At 41.0% G+C, this 15,514-nt stretch overlaps 1 protein-coding gene across 1 annotated transcript; it reads right to left on the minus strand.

Annotated features, from left to right (window-relative positions):
* Nucleotides 1–6: 6 nt before the first annotated feature.
* Nucleotides 7–12,374, minus strand: LOC145643422 (netrin receptor DCC-like). The gene is made up of 7 exons (XM_081694618.1): nt 12,229–12,374; nt 10,089–10,400; nt 5,473–5,787; nt 4,242–4,544; nt 2,449–2,547; nt 300–407; nt 7–14 (listed from the first exon to the last, which is right to left on the minus strand). Exons 1-7 carry the CDS (start codon nt 12,263–12,265, stop codon nt 7–9), a joined length of 1,182 nt encoding a protein of 393 aa, XP_081550744.1. The 5' UTR covers nt 12,266–12,374.
* Nucleotides 12,375–15,514: the final 3,140 nt, after the last annotated feature.

A 15,514-nucleotide genomic window follows, 5' to 3' on the forward strand; every position in this document is an offset into this window, starting at 1 on the left:
TTCTGTTCACGTCTCTGAACTACAAAATTAACAGATATGTATGAATTTATTTATATACAGATTTTATTATCAAGAGCATCTCACATGTTTATCAGTATGTGTGCTCTCTGGGAAGCAAATCCATGACAGTGTGTTATCAGCACTGTGCACTACCTGTCTACCAGGTGAGCAGAGGTCTGTATTACTGGATAATATTGTACAGAGAACTTCACACTGAGACCTGTTATAATTGTCTGTGAACTTGAATAGGCGTGTGTGTGTTTGTGTGTGTGCGTGTGTGTGTGTGTGTGTGTGTGTACCTCTGTATCTCCAGCAGATGACTCCTCCTAATCCCATCAACAGCAGTAAACCCCCCACACCAGCTAAGATGGTATGACGTGTGTACAGTGAAGAATTCTCTGCAATTCCTGCATGTGGGAATGTGGGAAGCAGAATTAAAATATGATGTATTATTTGTCACTTTTAATATTATAGTGTATGAATTTCATAACAAGCATTCAATATAAATGTTTTTTTTGGCACAAAAACAAAGAGGATAGAGCATGAATGAGTCTCTGTGTCTCTACAATCTGAAATTACAAATTTTGGCATTATACTTCATTGAGAGTTGACAATATTGATATTGATTATTATTGATAATATTAGTAATTAATTAAAGTTGACATTGTCAATGTCCTTAAGACTACATTATGTTGTCGGAAACATCACAGATGAAAAACCTTTAACCATTTTCAGATGTTATTGTTGTAGTAGGTTTAGAATGAAGCTGTTGGACTTGTTTTGTCAGTGTGCGCTGGAGTTCCAGACATTTGTTAGTGTCTCTCTCTCTCTCTCTCTCTCTCTCTCTCTCTCTGCCTAGCCGCCCACTTCACCTCCTGTAACATCTCTGTTGTACTGGAACTGACAACCTTTGTTATTCTACCAATCCCAGTGTCTGCCTTTGTCTGTCCCCATTCCTGTCTTTGTAACTGTCCCAATCCCAGCTGTGGTTTGGGTTCCTGTTATCCCGTATCCCGTGCTCCTACTCTCAGCCGGGCTCCCATCCATCCCGCTGCCCAAGCTGGAACCCACTCGTCTCCTGTCCAGCCTGCTGTCAGGTCTCTGGTTGTGGTACAAAGTCCTGTTTCCACCCCTCACCCGATGGACTTTCCCCTTTTTTTTCTCCTTTCCCACCTGTCCTTGTCCAGGTTCTCCAGACCCTGCTGTGTGATGCCGGGCTCGGGCTCCCTTGTCAACTGTTATGCACGTCAGGAACCCCGTGTTAAGGAGGGTGTGGGTGCTACTGTAACACCCCTCACCACCATCACACAGGAGCCCCGTGTTAAGGAGGGTGTGGGTGCTACTGTAACACCCCTCACCACCATCACACAGGAGCCCCGTGTTAAGGGGGGTGTGGATGCTACTGTAACACCCCTCACCACCATCACACAGGAGCCCCGTGTTAAGGGGGGTGTGGGTGCTACTGTAACACCCCTTCACCACCATCACACAGGAGCCCCGTGTTAAGGGGGGTGTGGGTGCTACTGTAACACCCCTCACCACCATCACACAGGAGCCCCGTGTTAAGGGGGGTGTGGGTGCTACTGTAACACCCCTCACCACCATCACACAGGAGCCCCGTGTTAAGGGGGGTGTGGGTGCTACTGTAACACCCCTCACCACCATCACACAGGAGCCCCGTGTTAAGGGGGGTGTGGGTGCTACTGTAACACCCCTCACCACCATCACACAGGAGCCCCGTGTTAAGGGGGGTGTGGGTGCTACTGTAACACCCCTCACCACCATCACACAGGAGCCCCGTGTTAAGGGGGGTGTGGGTGCTACTGTAACACCCCTCACCACCATCACACAGGAGCCCCGTGTTAAGGGGGGTGTGGGTGCTACTGTAACACCTCTCACCACCATCACACAGGAGCCCCGTGTTAAGGGGGGTGTGGGTGCTACTGTAACACCCCTCACCACCATCACACAGGAGCCCCGTGTTAAGGAGGGTGTGGGTGCTACTGTAACACCCCTCACCACCATCACACAGGAGCCCCGTGTTAAGGGGGGTGTGGGTGCTACTGTAACACCCCTCACCACCATCCTCCTCCCCATGTGCTCCTTTGTTTGTTTTTGTTCCTCCACATGCTTTGTGTTGTTCATGCCCTCACACAGGGGTCCTGTGTTTCCCCTTTCACTTACCCCCGTCACCTGGGTCTAGTCTCACCCTCATTATTTACCCTATAAAGCCCAATCCAGTACAACCCCTAATGTGTTATTTTGCCTTAATCGCTTGTATGACATTGTGTATGCAACATTAGCACAGTACGTTCATGTGCGCTTTCATTTTCATTAAAAACAAAAACGCATCAAACCAGGCTAAGTCACGCTTGCATCCTGCCCCACACTCGTTAAACCAATGCGTGTTACCTCCATTGGAAGTGGATGGACTGAATGTCTTCTAACCTGTTGGAGACGTCATTGTAGTAGTAGGTTTAGTTGAAGCTGTTGGACTTGATGTGTCAGTGTCCACTGGAGGAGGATTTACAGGTTTATATGGAGCCTCTGCAAGAATAGAAAAGTGTGATCAATTATAAGTAATGAGGGTTCAGGGCTGTTATGTATTTAACATGTTTAGATTTTGTACTACAGAACTGATGTATGTACAGTTTGGCCAAGCAGACGTGTTCAGTTCTCTGTGTGTCAGTGATGGTGATACGTTGACTAAGTCTGAAGCTGCAGGGCTCTGTAGGTGCAGTGTGTCCTTCAGTCATTTTCTGAGAGTGAACGAATTAGGGGCTCCTGGGTCGAGTCTCTCTCTCTCTCTCTCTCAGTGCATTTCAGTTCAGTAAGCTTTATTGGCATGACCATATACAACTATAGTATTGTAGTATTGCCAAAGCAGTATTATAACATGAACATTACACAACATTACAACCTTTGCAATTATGGAAATTAAGAATTCTGTTACGATAAAGAACTTGAAGAACTGTAATTGTTCTGAAATAATAATAATTGGAAGAAGTAAAAGGGAAGAAGTGAAAAGAAAGAAATAAATAATAAGGATGGAAAATAATAAATACTTATTAAAAATAAATAGTTAGGTAACTTTTATAAACTGTGTGTGTGTGTGTGTGTGTGTGTGTGTGTGTGTTTGGGTGGGTTAATCACTGACCCTCATCTTATGGCAGGCAGATATGTATCACCCAGCTAAAGCGCTGCTTTCCTTCTTTTCGCCCAGTAGGATGGGCAGTTTGTCAGTGTTAGACAGACACTTAAAGTTGGGGTGGATTGTCTCAGATTTTGTAAAGTAAATTTGCCATATTTGGATGAATTTTTCACATTCAGTGAGGAAGTGCAGCTCTGTCTCTACAGTGTCATATTTACATTGCTGACAGAGTCTCTGTTCTCTGGGCAGCCATGACATTTATATCAGCTGGTCTGGACGGCCAGGCTGTGTTCTCTGAGTCTGGACTTTGTCAACGTGGTTCTGTGTTTAATGTCAGTCACTGTGTACAGGTCGTCTGCTACAGTGTACTGACGTTTTAGGGCCAGATAACGCTGCATTTTGCTTTGTGCTTGTGTTTGTGTTCCAGTGGGTGATGTAGTTTAGTTTGTGAAGTGTAATAATTTGGTTTGGTCTGATTGTACTTCGGACTGGTCCTGATGTGTTAGTGTTAGTGTGTGTTAATGAACAGCACCAGCTGTGAGAGGAGACTCTTCTCTGCTCTTATTTTTCTTTTTTTCTTTTTCTTTCTATCTCTCCCTCTCCCCCTCCCTCCTTTTCTCTCTCTCCATCCCTCCTTCACTCTCCATTTATCCCTTTCTCTCTCTCTCTCTCTCTCTTTCTGGGAGTGAATGAATTAGGGGCTCCTGGGTCAAGTCTCTTCCTCTCTCCCTCCTTCCCTCCCTCCCTCTTTCTCTCCTCCCCTCTCTCTCTCCCTCTTTCTCTTTCTCCCCCTCTCTCTAGAGCAAATGAGAACAGTAGTAACTAAATAAGGAAACTAAACAAGTCGTGTGTAATATGGGTATACAACTGACTAGAACCTAAACAGGACAGAAGACAAGAGTCATTAACTACAGGCATGAAATACAAATACAAACAGAAGATGTAACTAGAAACAGACAGAAGTAGAACTGCAGATCCTGCCGCTGGATAGATTTTTTGTTTTATGTAGTACAGTAGTTATTGGTACAGATCAGTCACTATATGCAGGCAACAACATTTCATACATTAAATACACAAGAGGTTGGTTTACCTGTTACTTGGAGTTTGACCTCTATAAGATGATGACTGCTGATGCGACACCTGTACCGTCCCCCGTCCTCTTTAGTCAGACCAGATATGAATAGAGAGAAATTTCCTGGAGCAGCAACCATCTTAATTCTATCAGTGTAACGGTTTGTCTGGTCAGTTGGGTAGATGACATTAGATTCTTCTATAAAACTCCATCTGACGGTTTTTGGCTTGGCCAGCAGTCCAGTGCAGTAACACGGCAGCAGGACAGACCCTCCCACGTATCCACTCAGCACTATGGGAGGATTCACAACATCCTTGCAGACTAGAGAGAGCAGAAACACTGACATGTTACACTACTTTTATGAAGTAACCTGTACAACCAGTGACATTCTTCTGTGAACCATCATATGAAGACAAAACAAATACATTTGGGAAATGTTTAACATCCTTTTGTTACAGAATTTATGCAAGTTTATGCTCTCTGTCACATGCATTAAAATATAAATGGATTAGAAGAATCTTGTAGAGTCAGTGGTTCTAGCCCATCTGGTGTAATACACAGTTAGTGTTAACCATCCTCCAACTCCAGTCATGGTCAGTGTCTGACCACTGAACCACTGCTGGCTGGATATCTTTCACTGTCAGAACACTCTCAACCTACCAGTAGCACTGAATCCAGTAACACTGCTGTACCTGAACCAGTCATACCAGTACAACACCCACTACCAAGCCTCCAGCACTGTACGTGTGCAGAGGACTGACGTGTGCAGAATGGTTCAGTATCCACATATACTGGGATATCTGTGGTCAGAAACTGACCAGTGATGTCCTGGGTGCCGGGTGACACACAAACTGTGTAAGACACCAGGTGGACACAGTCTGTAATTATACCTACACATTCACTTATTAGAGGTACTGAAAGTGTTCAGTGAGGGCAGGTGAAATGTATGTTAGTTGTGTTTAACTCTTCTAGACTGGTGACAGAGGGTGTCTGGTGACTAATATCTGAGGATAATGTGGTCCACATGATAGATACATAAATATGTAATGGTGTTTCTCTATTTTTAAATGTGCTGTTTTTGAATTTTAGTAAAATGTGAGTTATGTGTGTCTAATAAAGTGTGTGGTGAACGTATTTATATTACATTTATTTGTATGTTTAAAAAGTAAGTTCATGGTGGAGAGCCAGGCTAAATCGACTTACGAGGTTTTCATTGGTATTAGGAATGTGGTTGCTAATAATGTTTTACCTGAAATATAAAGTCTTAGGTATGTGTATTCATTGTCTTTAATATAACACCTGTAGTCTCCCTCATCCTCTTCAGTCAGCTGTGATATAAGTAGAGAGAGATTTCCTGGAGAATGAACAGTACCCAGCAGAACTCTGTTTCTATACTGTTCACTCTTACTGGAGATCACATTCCATGAGTTTCTGTTTGTGTTGCATTTCCTCCAGGTGAAACTCTCAGGTTTGGTGTGTAGGTCAGTGCAGGAACAAGGCAGCAGTACTGAGTCTCCTGTGTATGCAGTGATTTCGGAGTTCCTGTGATGTTCTAGTATACAGCCTACAGAAACACACCAATAGATGACATTCAGTATGTGATAATAATGATCAGATGTCGCTTACCAAGTGAGGCAACTAGTAAATCTGAACAGATGTGAGCACCTCAAAACATGTAGTACCTTCCTGTTCTTGAAACTGGGTGATGAAGCTGAAATGAAACTCCCATATGACTCTGTTGTAAATTACTTTGTACTGAAAGTGATGCGTTTGCCCTGGTCCTGAAATAAAGTGTTCCATTTTGATGTTTATATGATTGTGAATGTCTTAAGTAATGCCACAAAACTAACAGTTAAATAAAGGTCAGAGACAATATATGTAACTCTGATAGAGCATCAGTGTGGAAGCCTTCACTAGAATTCTTTATATTAAGTCAGCAATCGTCACGGAACGCTCCCCTCGCCACTGGTCACGTGGTACGGCCCACCGCCTGCAGTTGAAGTCACTTTTTGTTTTGTAACCACGCCCCCATGATGGCACACACCTGTTCCTGGTTTAATGTTGTGTGTGTGTGTGTGTGTGTAGTTAAACCCCTGTTGGTGTGTGCATTAGTGTTGGTCATTGTTTGTGTTGCTAATCCTACGTGTATTCATGTTAAACGTATATGTTTGTGTTGCCGTCGTTAGTGTTCCTGCAGTGTTACGTGTATTCGTGTTATCCGTTTATGTTGTGTGAGTGCCGTCGTCGTAAGCGTTAAGTATCAATAAATGTCTGTCATAGTCGAGGGAGTCTGTGCGTCCTGCTCTGCGCCCTGCGGCACTCCAGCTGTTACAGCAATCAAGTGGCACATACAACAAATGCTACAGATTCTTGAAGTGCTGATGTTTGTTCAGTTTTCCACCTGATCTCACTGAGTTTGTCTGTGTGTCTAGTGAGGGGTCTGGTGTTGTCTGTACAGGCAAAGGTCTGAGTAACAGAAATGATCCAGTTAGATTCCCATTCTAATTAGATTTCTATTCCCATCATGTATGAAGACTTAAGCATCGGTCACATCTAACTGCCACCTCGCTCATGTTTTCACATGGGTGGAGCAAAATGAGGAGATTATAGGCGGTCTTGGTATTGTGTAATTTTGGGGAACGTAGTCCTTCAGAAAACAGCTAACACTACTTGTGACATTGTTCTAATAATTAGTATAAGAATAGCAGCTGCTTTTCTTTCAGAAAGAAGCAAGTAAAGCTCTTGCCCCTTCAAGTGAATGAGGTTTTTCACCAGGCAGATTTTTCTCGTGTTCGGTGTGAAAGATTATTTATACTGCAGATTTAGTGTCTGATGCTGCCTTTAAATTTAACCTAAATAAGATGCCTTAGCAGGCAGCATATGTCATAGGGAGTGATCTGGAAGCATATTGCTCAGTATTTCCATAGACATTCCAGAAAATTCTAATTTAAAGCCTCAACCCAACCAGCTACAAAATTAAGATAAAAAAAAAGAGCAAAATTACAAGACTTTGTACATAAATGCTTCATGAACTACAAATTCCATAATGCCCTCATACAGGTAGCTGAGATATGTGTACACTGAGAGAGACTGAGCTACAACGTCATTTGTCATGGCATACTATGTCATTTCAACCAAGAAAATCATAACATATTCATATGTGTAGGCCAAACTCTCGACTATGAAGTCTTGTTCTTGTTTGCCCCAACTGTTGTGGTCATCTGTGGTCTCTTACAGAGATATTGTTCTTCATCAATTGTTATTCAGGACAGTAAATCACTCTACCAGCTGTGGGTTCCTCTCGGATGTGCTATGACAGGGATGCTGCTCGTATGTGGTCACTCTTTGATTGGTCAGTGTTGGACAAACTCTGCTGTTGATCAATCAAGATAAGACTAAAGAAATTCTGAACCATATGGAGTTAATGCTGGAGCAGAGCTGAGAGTGGAGCTGGAGCAGAGTTGGTGGACTGAAGACGTACATTTGGAGAACTCTCTCCCTTGGGCTTGTGCTCTCTCTCTCTCTCTCTGTCATACTCTCTCTCAGTCACATTCTCTTTCTGTCTCTCCTTCTCTCTCTCTTTTTTCTGCCTGGAAGCCCCAGCAGACATGCTCTACTGTTCCTGGTCACCCACTTCACCTTCTTTAATGTTCATGTTGTCTTTCTCTCAATCCATCTAGCAGTTAGGTAACATTTAGAAAGTATTTTCTGTGCCACATTTCTGTAACTTATTTACAGAGTTTCATTATAATATCTATTTTATTCTAATTGGTTTCATTATAATATCCATTTTATTCTAATTGGTTTCATTATAATATCTATTCTATTCTATTGTGTATCTACTTCTCTTCTGTTATGCTAATTAACTCTTTGCTACATTGAACTCATGAAGCTCGGCTCTCCGTGTAGTATTTGTAATGAGACTGATGGAGTCCAGACACTCGCAGATGACGTTAATCACTTGATAATTTATTAAGAGAGGAAGTCCAAAGCTGTAGTCAAAATTCTCTGCACTGGTGGATTGAGGCTGAGTGAAGAGCCAGCTATATTTTTCTATATATTTAGACTGCTGACACCAGTTTCCTGTAAAGTATCCAATCTCTGCACTGTAAGTTTAGTAGATCAAACCCTATGTTAGGCTGGCTGAACCGCTGACAAAGCAGGATGTATTAAGACTGAGGAATTATAGAAAGGTGGTTATGCATATTCTCATAACACATGCTAGACAATGCAGTAGAGCATACTCTTCAGAATATAAATTATAATTACAGGCATAATTTGGAATCAGATACATTTTGTAGTTTTATGTGCATTAAACCTTTGCCTGCACCTCTGCCTTTGGTTGTAGGTAAGTGGGACAGAGGTAAATAATTACAGTAACAAGCTCCAAATATGTCACTTGTAATGTCAAACTGACATCAACATTGACTAAATAAACTTTTATGACTCTTTGTTTACGCCCATTTGCAACTTGCCATAGCAAAGCCTTGCTTCTTATTTTAGATGTTTCAAATCAAAAAGCTAAAATAAGAACACATTAGTGATTTTGATCCAGCTGGTCCACCTACATTAATGATCTGCACACTGTGCAGTTTTCAGAATGATAATGTAACGCAGAGGCAGACAGGACTTTACACACATGTGTAAACGAAAGTTCTTCATTTGCAAAACAGGTGGACACAACGGCAAAATTAACCAAATGATGCAAACTAAACACTGATTAAATGGAACACCAAAAAGGGAGAAAAACGATACAGGAACTGTGCAGAAACAATAAAATTGTGATGTAACATTTAATACTAAGACATCAAAGCTCGTATCACACTGTGTACCGAAGCCTGTATCAGTTACTATTAGTACTAAAGTGAATAATACCATTAATATTACCACTAAAGTTACTAACAACACGTGACTAATGATGGTCAAAGCTTCAGACGTCACTGAAGCACAGGATGAGGGTGAGACTGTTTCATAAGTTTGGCACTGTCCTATAACTTGGAAGCTTTATCTTTTTACTAAAAAAAATTGGAAATGCGCCAATTATAGAAGGTAAAAGTGAGAGTAAATGTTTCATAACGCCAACCTGTTGTTTTTACATAAAAGGTAAACAATGATTTTACACAAATTATTTCAGAATTTAATTACTAAACATCATTACTGATCATCCATTTTTTTTTATGACATATGAAGGCGGTGCAGTGTTGTATTGTTTATAATGCTGCGCAGTTTTGAATCTATGGCTGCTATAATTTCTGAAAACCACCAGGTGTCGCTGTTTTGTCACCAGCTTTCAATGCTCCAATGCTTCGAATCCTTCAGCAGTACAATAAGGAAGAACATCAAACGCCTCACAGGACTTCGTCTGCACATCATTACCAAGAAGGAAGTTAAACAGTAAACACTAGAATAACGAGCAGGCTAATAACGTTACCAAACAACAATAAACTCACGGGAGGACGAGACCGCGCACGTTCAAAAACCCACAGCCAAGACGATAAAACAAGGGATATTTATACAAAGATTAAAGAATGCAAACTAGACAAAGATGAAAACAGTGACAGGAAAACCAAACGAGGGGTCGGAACGGAACAGAAAAACCAAAACAAAGAAGCATGTGTGTTAAAAACCTGAGAAATTCTTACTTGAACTGCACAAGATATTTGGTACAATTAAAGGAGTATTTGACCATCACTGAACTAAACGTTACTGGTAATGCGCACAGATGACAGCACAACAACAAATATGACAGCAGAAAGTCTACAAGTAACTCAGACAACCAAGACTTTGCTAGTGTGGATACCTAAGAAAACCTTAAAGCTGGATTTATCATTTGCAGTTGGATTTGGATCAAAAACAGTGTTTTACCTTTAACGGTGAGTCTGATGTCTTTATATTTCTGGTTTGTAAGATAACACCTGTAGTCTCCCTTATCCTCTTCAGTCAGGTGTGATATGAGTAGAGAGAGATTTCCTGGAGAGTGAACAGTACCCAGCTGAACTCTGTTTCTGTACTGTTTACTCTCAGTGGAGATCACAGTGTGACTTAAGTCTTGGAATTTCTGCCAGGTGAAACTCTCAGGTTTGGCGTGTGGGTCAGTACAGGAGCAGGGCAGCAGTACTGAGTCTCCTGCGTATGCAGTGATGTCGTCTGTCCTCAAATTCCCTACCAACATGCAACCTGCAGAAACACACCAGATAAAGGCCTTCACTATTAAACATGGCTGCACATGTACATGTAAAATGGTTATTATTACATATGACATAATTAATTATTATTATATGACATACTCCATTATTATTATATATGACATACTTAACTATTATATATGACATACTTAATTGCTCCAGGTCCAGTCACCTGATGGTACTGATGGTACCAGCCAAATGATGATGGTACTGGAAATCACTAAGAGATTTCCCAATAGATGTTGGTATGATGTATGCATGACCATCAAGTTATATGATTTAAATGTCTGATTATATTGATTATAGATTGTCTCTGCCTCCCTCTCTCTCTCTCTCTCTCTCGCTCTCCCTCCTTCCTTCTCTCCCTCTCCCTTCCCACTAAAGTTATTACCACTAACATTACCACTAAAGTTACTAATAACATGTGATTAATCTTGTTTGAAGCTTCAAACATCACAGATCACAGGATGCAGTTGAGACTGTTTCATAAGTTTGGCACTGTCCTATAACGTGGAAGCTTTATCTTTTTATTAAAAAATTGGAAATGTGCAAATTATAGAACCCAAAAGGGAGGGTAAATGTTTCATAACGTCAACCTGTTGTCTCCCAGTATAGTTTTGTACTATGTTTTCACATAAAAAGGGAAACAATGATTTTAAACAAATTACTGCATAATTTAATTACTAAACATCATTACTGATCATCATTTTTTTGATGATGGAGTGTTGTATAGTTCATAGTTCTGCGCAGTTTTGAATCTATGGCTGCTATAATTTCTGAGAACCACCAGGTGTCGCTGTTTTGTCACCAGCTTTCAATGCTCCAAAGCTTCGAATCCTTCAGCAGTACAATAAGGAAGAACCCCAAAGGCTTCACAGGACTTCATCTGCACATCATTACCAAAAAGGAAGTAAAGACACATCTGCAGATAAAAAAACAGCTGCATTCCACAACACACTACACACAACTCCAGCAGTAACGCTGCTACACATCTTATACACTCTACAAAACTACAGTGTACTGAACGCTCTGAAAACTGCAGCCCAGACTACAGTCTGCCTGTGGGAATCACCACACAACTATGACCTGGAACTCTACAACTCTCTCAGTAGAACTCCACTGAAATTCTCCACCCACTAATGTCCACAGTAGAGGGGAAGTGTGTTCAAGTGCAAACTAAATTATTCCTCCCCATCTTTCTCCCTCACATACAGACTAAATATAACAGTGAAACAGTGTCTTATATTTTTCCTTTATTTTATAATTTTCTTTGGTGTCCTCTTACAATGTTTTTGTGGCGTTATCTTCCAAAAAGAGTCATAATTCAGTTTTACACAACCATTTTCCAACCTCTCTTTATCCCTTGGAATTAAACAGGCAGTTTCTGTTGCTGTGCCTTTAAGATGTAAGATAAATGAGCTCTGTTCTGATTGGCTGCCCTGTATTGTGCTTCATTTAAAAAGCACTAAGAGCTGAAATATGTCTGAAAACTGCAATGTAGGTGTTAGGGGTTAAACTGCTGTAGGCCAAAGAGGCAGAGATAAGTAAATGAGCTGGTTCTCATGACATCAGAGAAACAGTGATTTCAAAACAGGTTATTTTTACAGATTATATTCTATATATAGACTGTAAGGAATTGGAGAGTAAACAATGTGTTTTGAAAATGTAACAATATTTACATATTACTTAAAAATTATTTATTTCAATAAAGTGAGTGACATTCAGTTTTCCATGGTAGGGGCCCTTTAAGGACATGGGCCCAGATATGACTTTGGCAAAACCAATAAGCAGAGTCAGTCTGCACTGTTTGTATTTGGTACCTTTTGTGGTGCTGTGGTTGTTAAGGTGCAGTTCCATCTCTGAATCAGCATCTCACCTATTCCCCTTCAGTCTTGTTGTTACACTTGTATTCCACATTATGTTTGAGTTACTGTTTCTTTTCAAGAACACAGAAGGTAAACACATGTGCTACAGTTTACAAACTTGATGCAAATTCCTGAACGCTATACAAATTCAGAAAACACTTTATTCAAAATGACGTGTGCTATATTTTGGAAATGCGAGGCAACTTCAGAAAACAGTTCCGTTGTGTTGTGACTGAGTTTGCAGCATTTCTGAAGTTGCACTGCATTTTGGATCTGTAGCAAACGCGTTTCCATTCTAATGAATTTGCTTTTTTTAAATTTTTGCATTTTCTGCACAATGGGTCTTCACACCCACCGTAGAGCTGGACCTGGATACCTCACTTGTCTTGCCAAATGTATTTATCCAACACTAGTCCAACTCTATATCCTGTAGGTAGTGAGTTCTGCCCCTCCTCAGGTCTCCATGGTAAGACAGAGTAGTATCATCTTGGATATGATGAGTATGTCAGAATTCATGAGATCAGAACTCACTGTAGCCTCTTCCTGGAACCCACCCCCACGCCCCACTTAGTAAAACACACAAAGCCACCAAACAAATACATCATACACCACATGTAAAGGACTGTACCACATATACAATCAACCACAATGAGGTGTGACCTCTGTCACAGGCAGCTGGATACATAAGTGGGTAGTGAACATGAGCTGCATCATATACAGAATGAGGAAAAAATGAGGAAAAAATACCACTAACAGAAACAGTGTGTGTGTGTGTGTGTGTGTGTGTGTGTGTGTGTGTGTGTGTGTGTGTGCAGCAGCATGTGCTCAATTGATTGACAAATGAGGAATAAATAACACAAACAGAAATAAACAATTGAGCACATTTCACCCATAGCACCCAGTGCACCCAGATTAGCAATACATATGTGAGGAGGAAGCGGTGCATGCTGGGAATTCTCACATCTGTAAACTGGTAGCCATGACTATGGTGACATCAGAATAACTTAGGAATAAATAAGAAAACAGTCTTTAAACTGGAGTCACTGGAATTTATGCTGCCAGAGTCAGTTAATGATTGACTGATTAAACCATGAAGTTCAGAGCTGAATCTCTGTCACTGATGAGGATTTGGAAACTGTTTGACAGTCTTCATGGGTGAGTGAAAGAAGTAAACATGTCATTCACACACCACTAAGAGGAACAGCACAGCAGAATTTTAAGCACACGGACCCAAAAAGGAAGCATTCGCATATGCATGTCTGTGTGTGTGTGTGTGTGTGTGTGTGTGTTATTTATGTATTGCTAAAGTGCACCAAGTTTAGCAATACATATGTGAGGAGGAAGAAGTGCATGCTAGGAAACTGTACTGTCTCTATGGTTTTATTTTTTTCTTATTTGTTCATTTTTTATTTGTCAATTTTTCTAAGCCTCTATAAGATAAGAGGAACAACATAGGAGAACTTGAAGCCCAAACACCCAACAAGAAGAGAGAGAGAGTGTGAGTGAGTGTGTGTGTGTGTGTGTGTGAGAGAGAGAGAGAGAGAGCAGGGCAGGGGGTGTTTTTGCATCTACAAGTATCACTTTGAATGTACATTTACTGTGTGTGTAAAATTGTCTTTCTCCAAGTCCTTCAGATGTGGGTCTGGCCATCCTGCAGCAGCTGTGCATGTTTTTGTGTGTGTGCGCGCGTGTGTATGTGCGTGAGAGAGAGAGTTAGTTATGTATTGTTAAATTGTTAAACAGTGCTACAAGTTTGCTAGGAGGAAGAGGTGCTTGCTGGGAAACTGTACTGTTTTTGTGATATTACAGTTTTTTGCAAGACAGAAAAACGGGGACATGTGACAATAATTGAAACCACTAACTCATGTAGCCCATCTCCTGACCTGTTATACTAAACCAAAAGCACCTTCTCTGATTTACACTCATTCTGTATTTCTAAAACACATTTTTTTTCAATACGCTAAACACAATTCTCTATATTGGACACATCATTCAACAGAAATCTGTGTGTTTCTTATAGAAAACCCTCAAATGCAAATGATACATCCATTTATCAATTAACCAAACCCAGTACTCATAGGTGAAGACAATTATGACTAATTTGTACATGGAGCACTATACTTTTTGTAAAGCCTGAGCACTATAAAGAGGCCACAGGCTCGATGTCTTGGTTGGATATCAATGGAGGTCAATATTGGAAAGAGAGGATGAGGACGAGGAAGAGCAACTATCACAGATGAGCTTTGGGCCACTTTGGTTGACCATATGGTTAAGCATGTGCTGTGTTTCAGGAAAGCTGAGCAGGGGTCCAGCCTAATCTGAGTCACTACACTGTACGGAGTGTCAGGAAGTACTATAGTCAGTGTCGCTGAGCAACATGGGGGTAAACCATATAAATAGGCTAAAACAAACAAACAAACAAACAAACACTGTCTAAAAGTGGGAGACAGCTGTCTGGATGAAACCCGCTGGGAAGTCCTGATAGCTGAGACCTCCTGATTGAAATGGATTTATTCATTACCAGTCCAGCTCTTGAACCCGCAGGTAGTGAGCTCTGCCCCTCCTCTGGTTTCCATGGTAATATAGAGTAGTACTGTCTTGTTTGACTGCTAGCTCAATAAGGGATATGATGGGCATGTCAAAATTCACGAGATCAGAATCCTCTGTAGTCTCTCCCCCAAACCCACCCACACTCGGGAAAACACACAGAGGCACCAAACACATACATCACACACCACATGTAAAGGACTGTACCACATATATACAAGTGAGCACATTTCACATACCACACCATAATAAAAAACAAGTTGTTTTTATAAATGTACAGATTTATAGAGCAAAATTATCCTTGTAAGAGTCACAATACTCTTGTACTCTTCTTGTTTCTCAATTTTGTCAGTCCTACTAATGTCCCTACAATTCCTACCTTATGCTGGTCTTAAGTAACTAATTAGCAATTAGCAAGTAATTAGTTACTCTCTACCGGACCGAACCACAGCGCAGATTTCAGTGCCACTTAACGGGTCAGGTCGATGAAGAATCAAATTTACTTTATTTTTGCTTAACCCAGGTGGCCAAGACATGTTTGGAGTCCATAATTTGCTCCTTTAGAAAAAAAGCTGCTAACATTGCTAACAAACACTGGAAGCCAACAGCAACGATAGCTAATAGGATTTGTAAATAAGTCAGATATCGAGCTACATGTCCTCAAACCTCATCCAGGTCGCTTCCCGGTGACGTG

This window comes from Electrophorus electricus, chromosome 2, assembly GCF_041902795.1.
Source record: "Electrophorus electricus isolate QZ-2024a chromosome 2, ASM4190279v1, whole genome shotgun sequence".
NCBI lineage: Eukaryota > Metazoa > Chordata > Actinopteri > Gymnotiformes > Gymnotidae > Electrophorus > Electrophorus electricus.

What these genes read in the sequence shown, in the direction of transcription:
- LOC145643422 (XM_081694618.1), bottom strand. Translation starts at nt 12,265, where the DNA reads ATGGAACTGCACCTTAACAACCACAGCACCACAAAAG. An exon ending in CATCAGACTCACCGTTAAAG is followed by an intron (nt 5,788 to 10,088) that starts GTAAAACACTGT and finishes GTGTTTCTGTAG; the next exon opens with GCTGTATACTAGAACATCAC. An exon ending in TACAATGACGTCTCCAACAG is followed by an intron (nt 408 to 2,448) that starts GTTAGAAGACAT and finishes TCCCACATGCAG; the next exon opens with GAATTGCAGAGAATTCTTCA.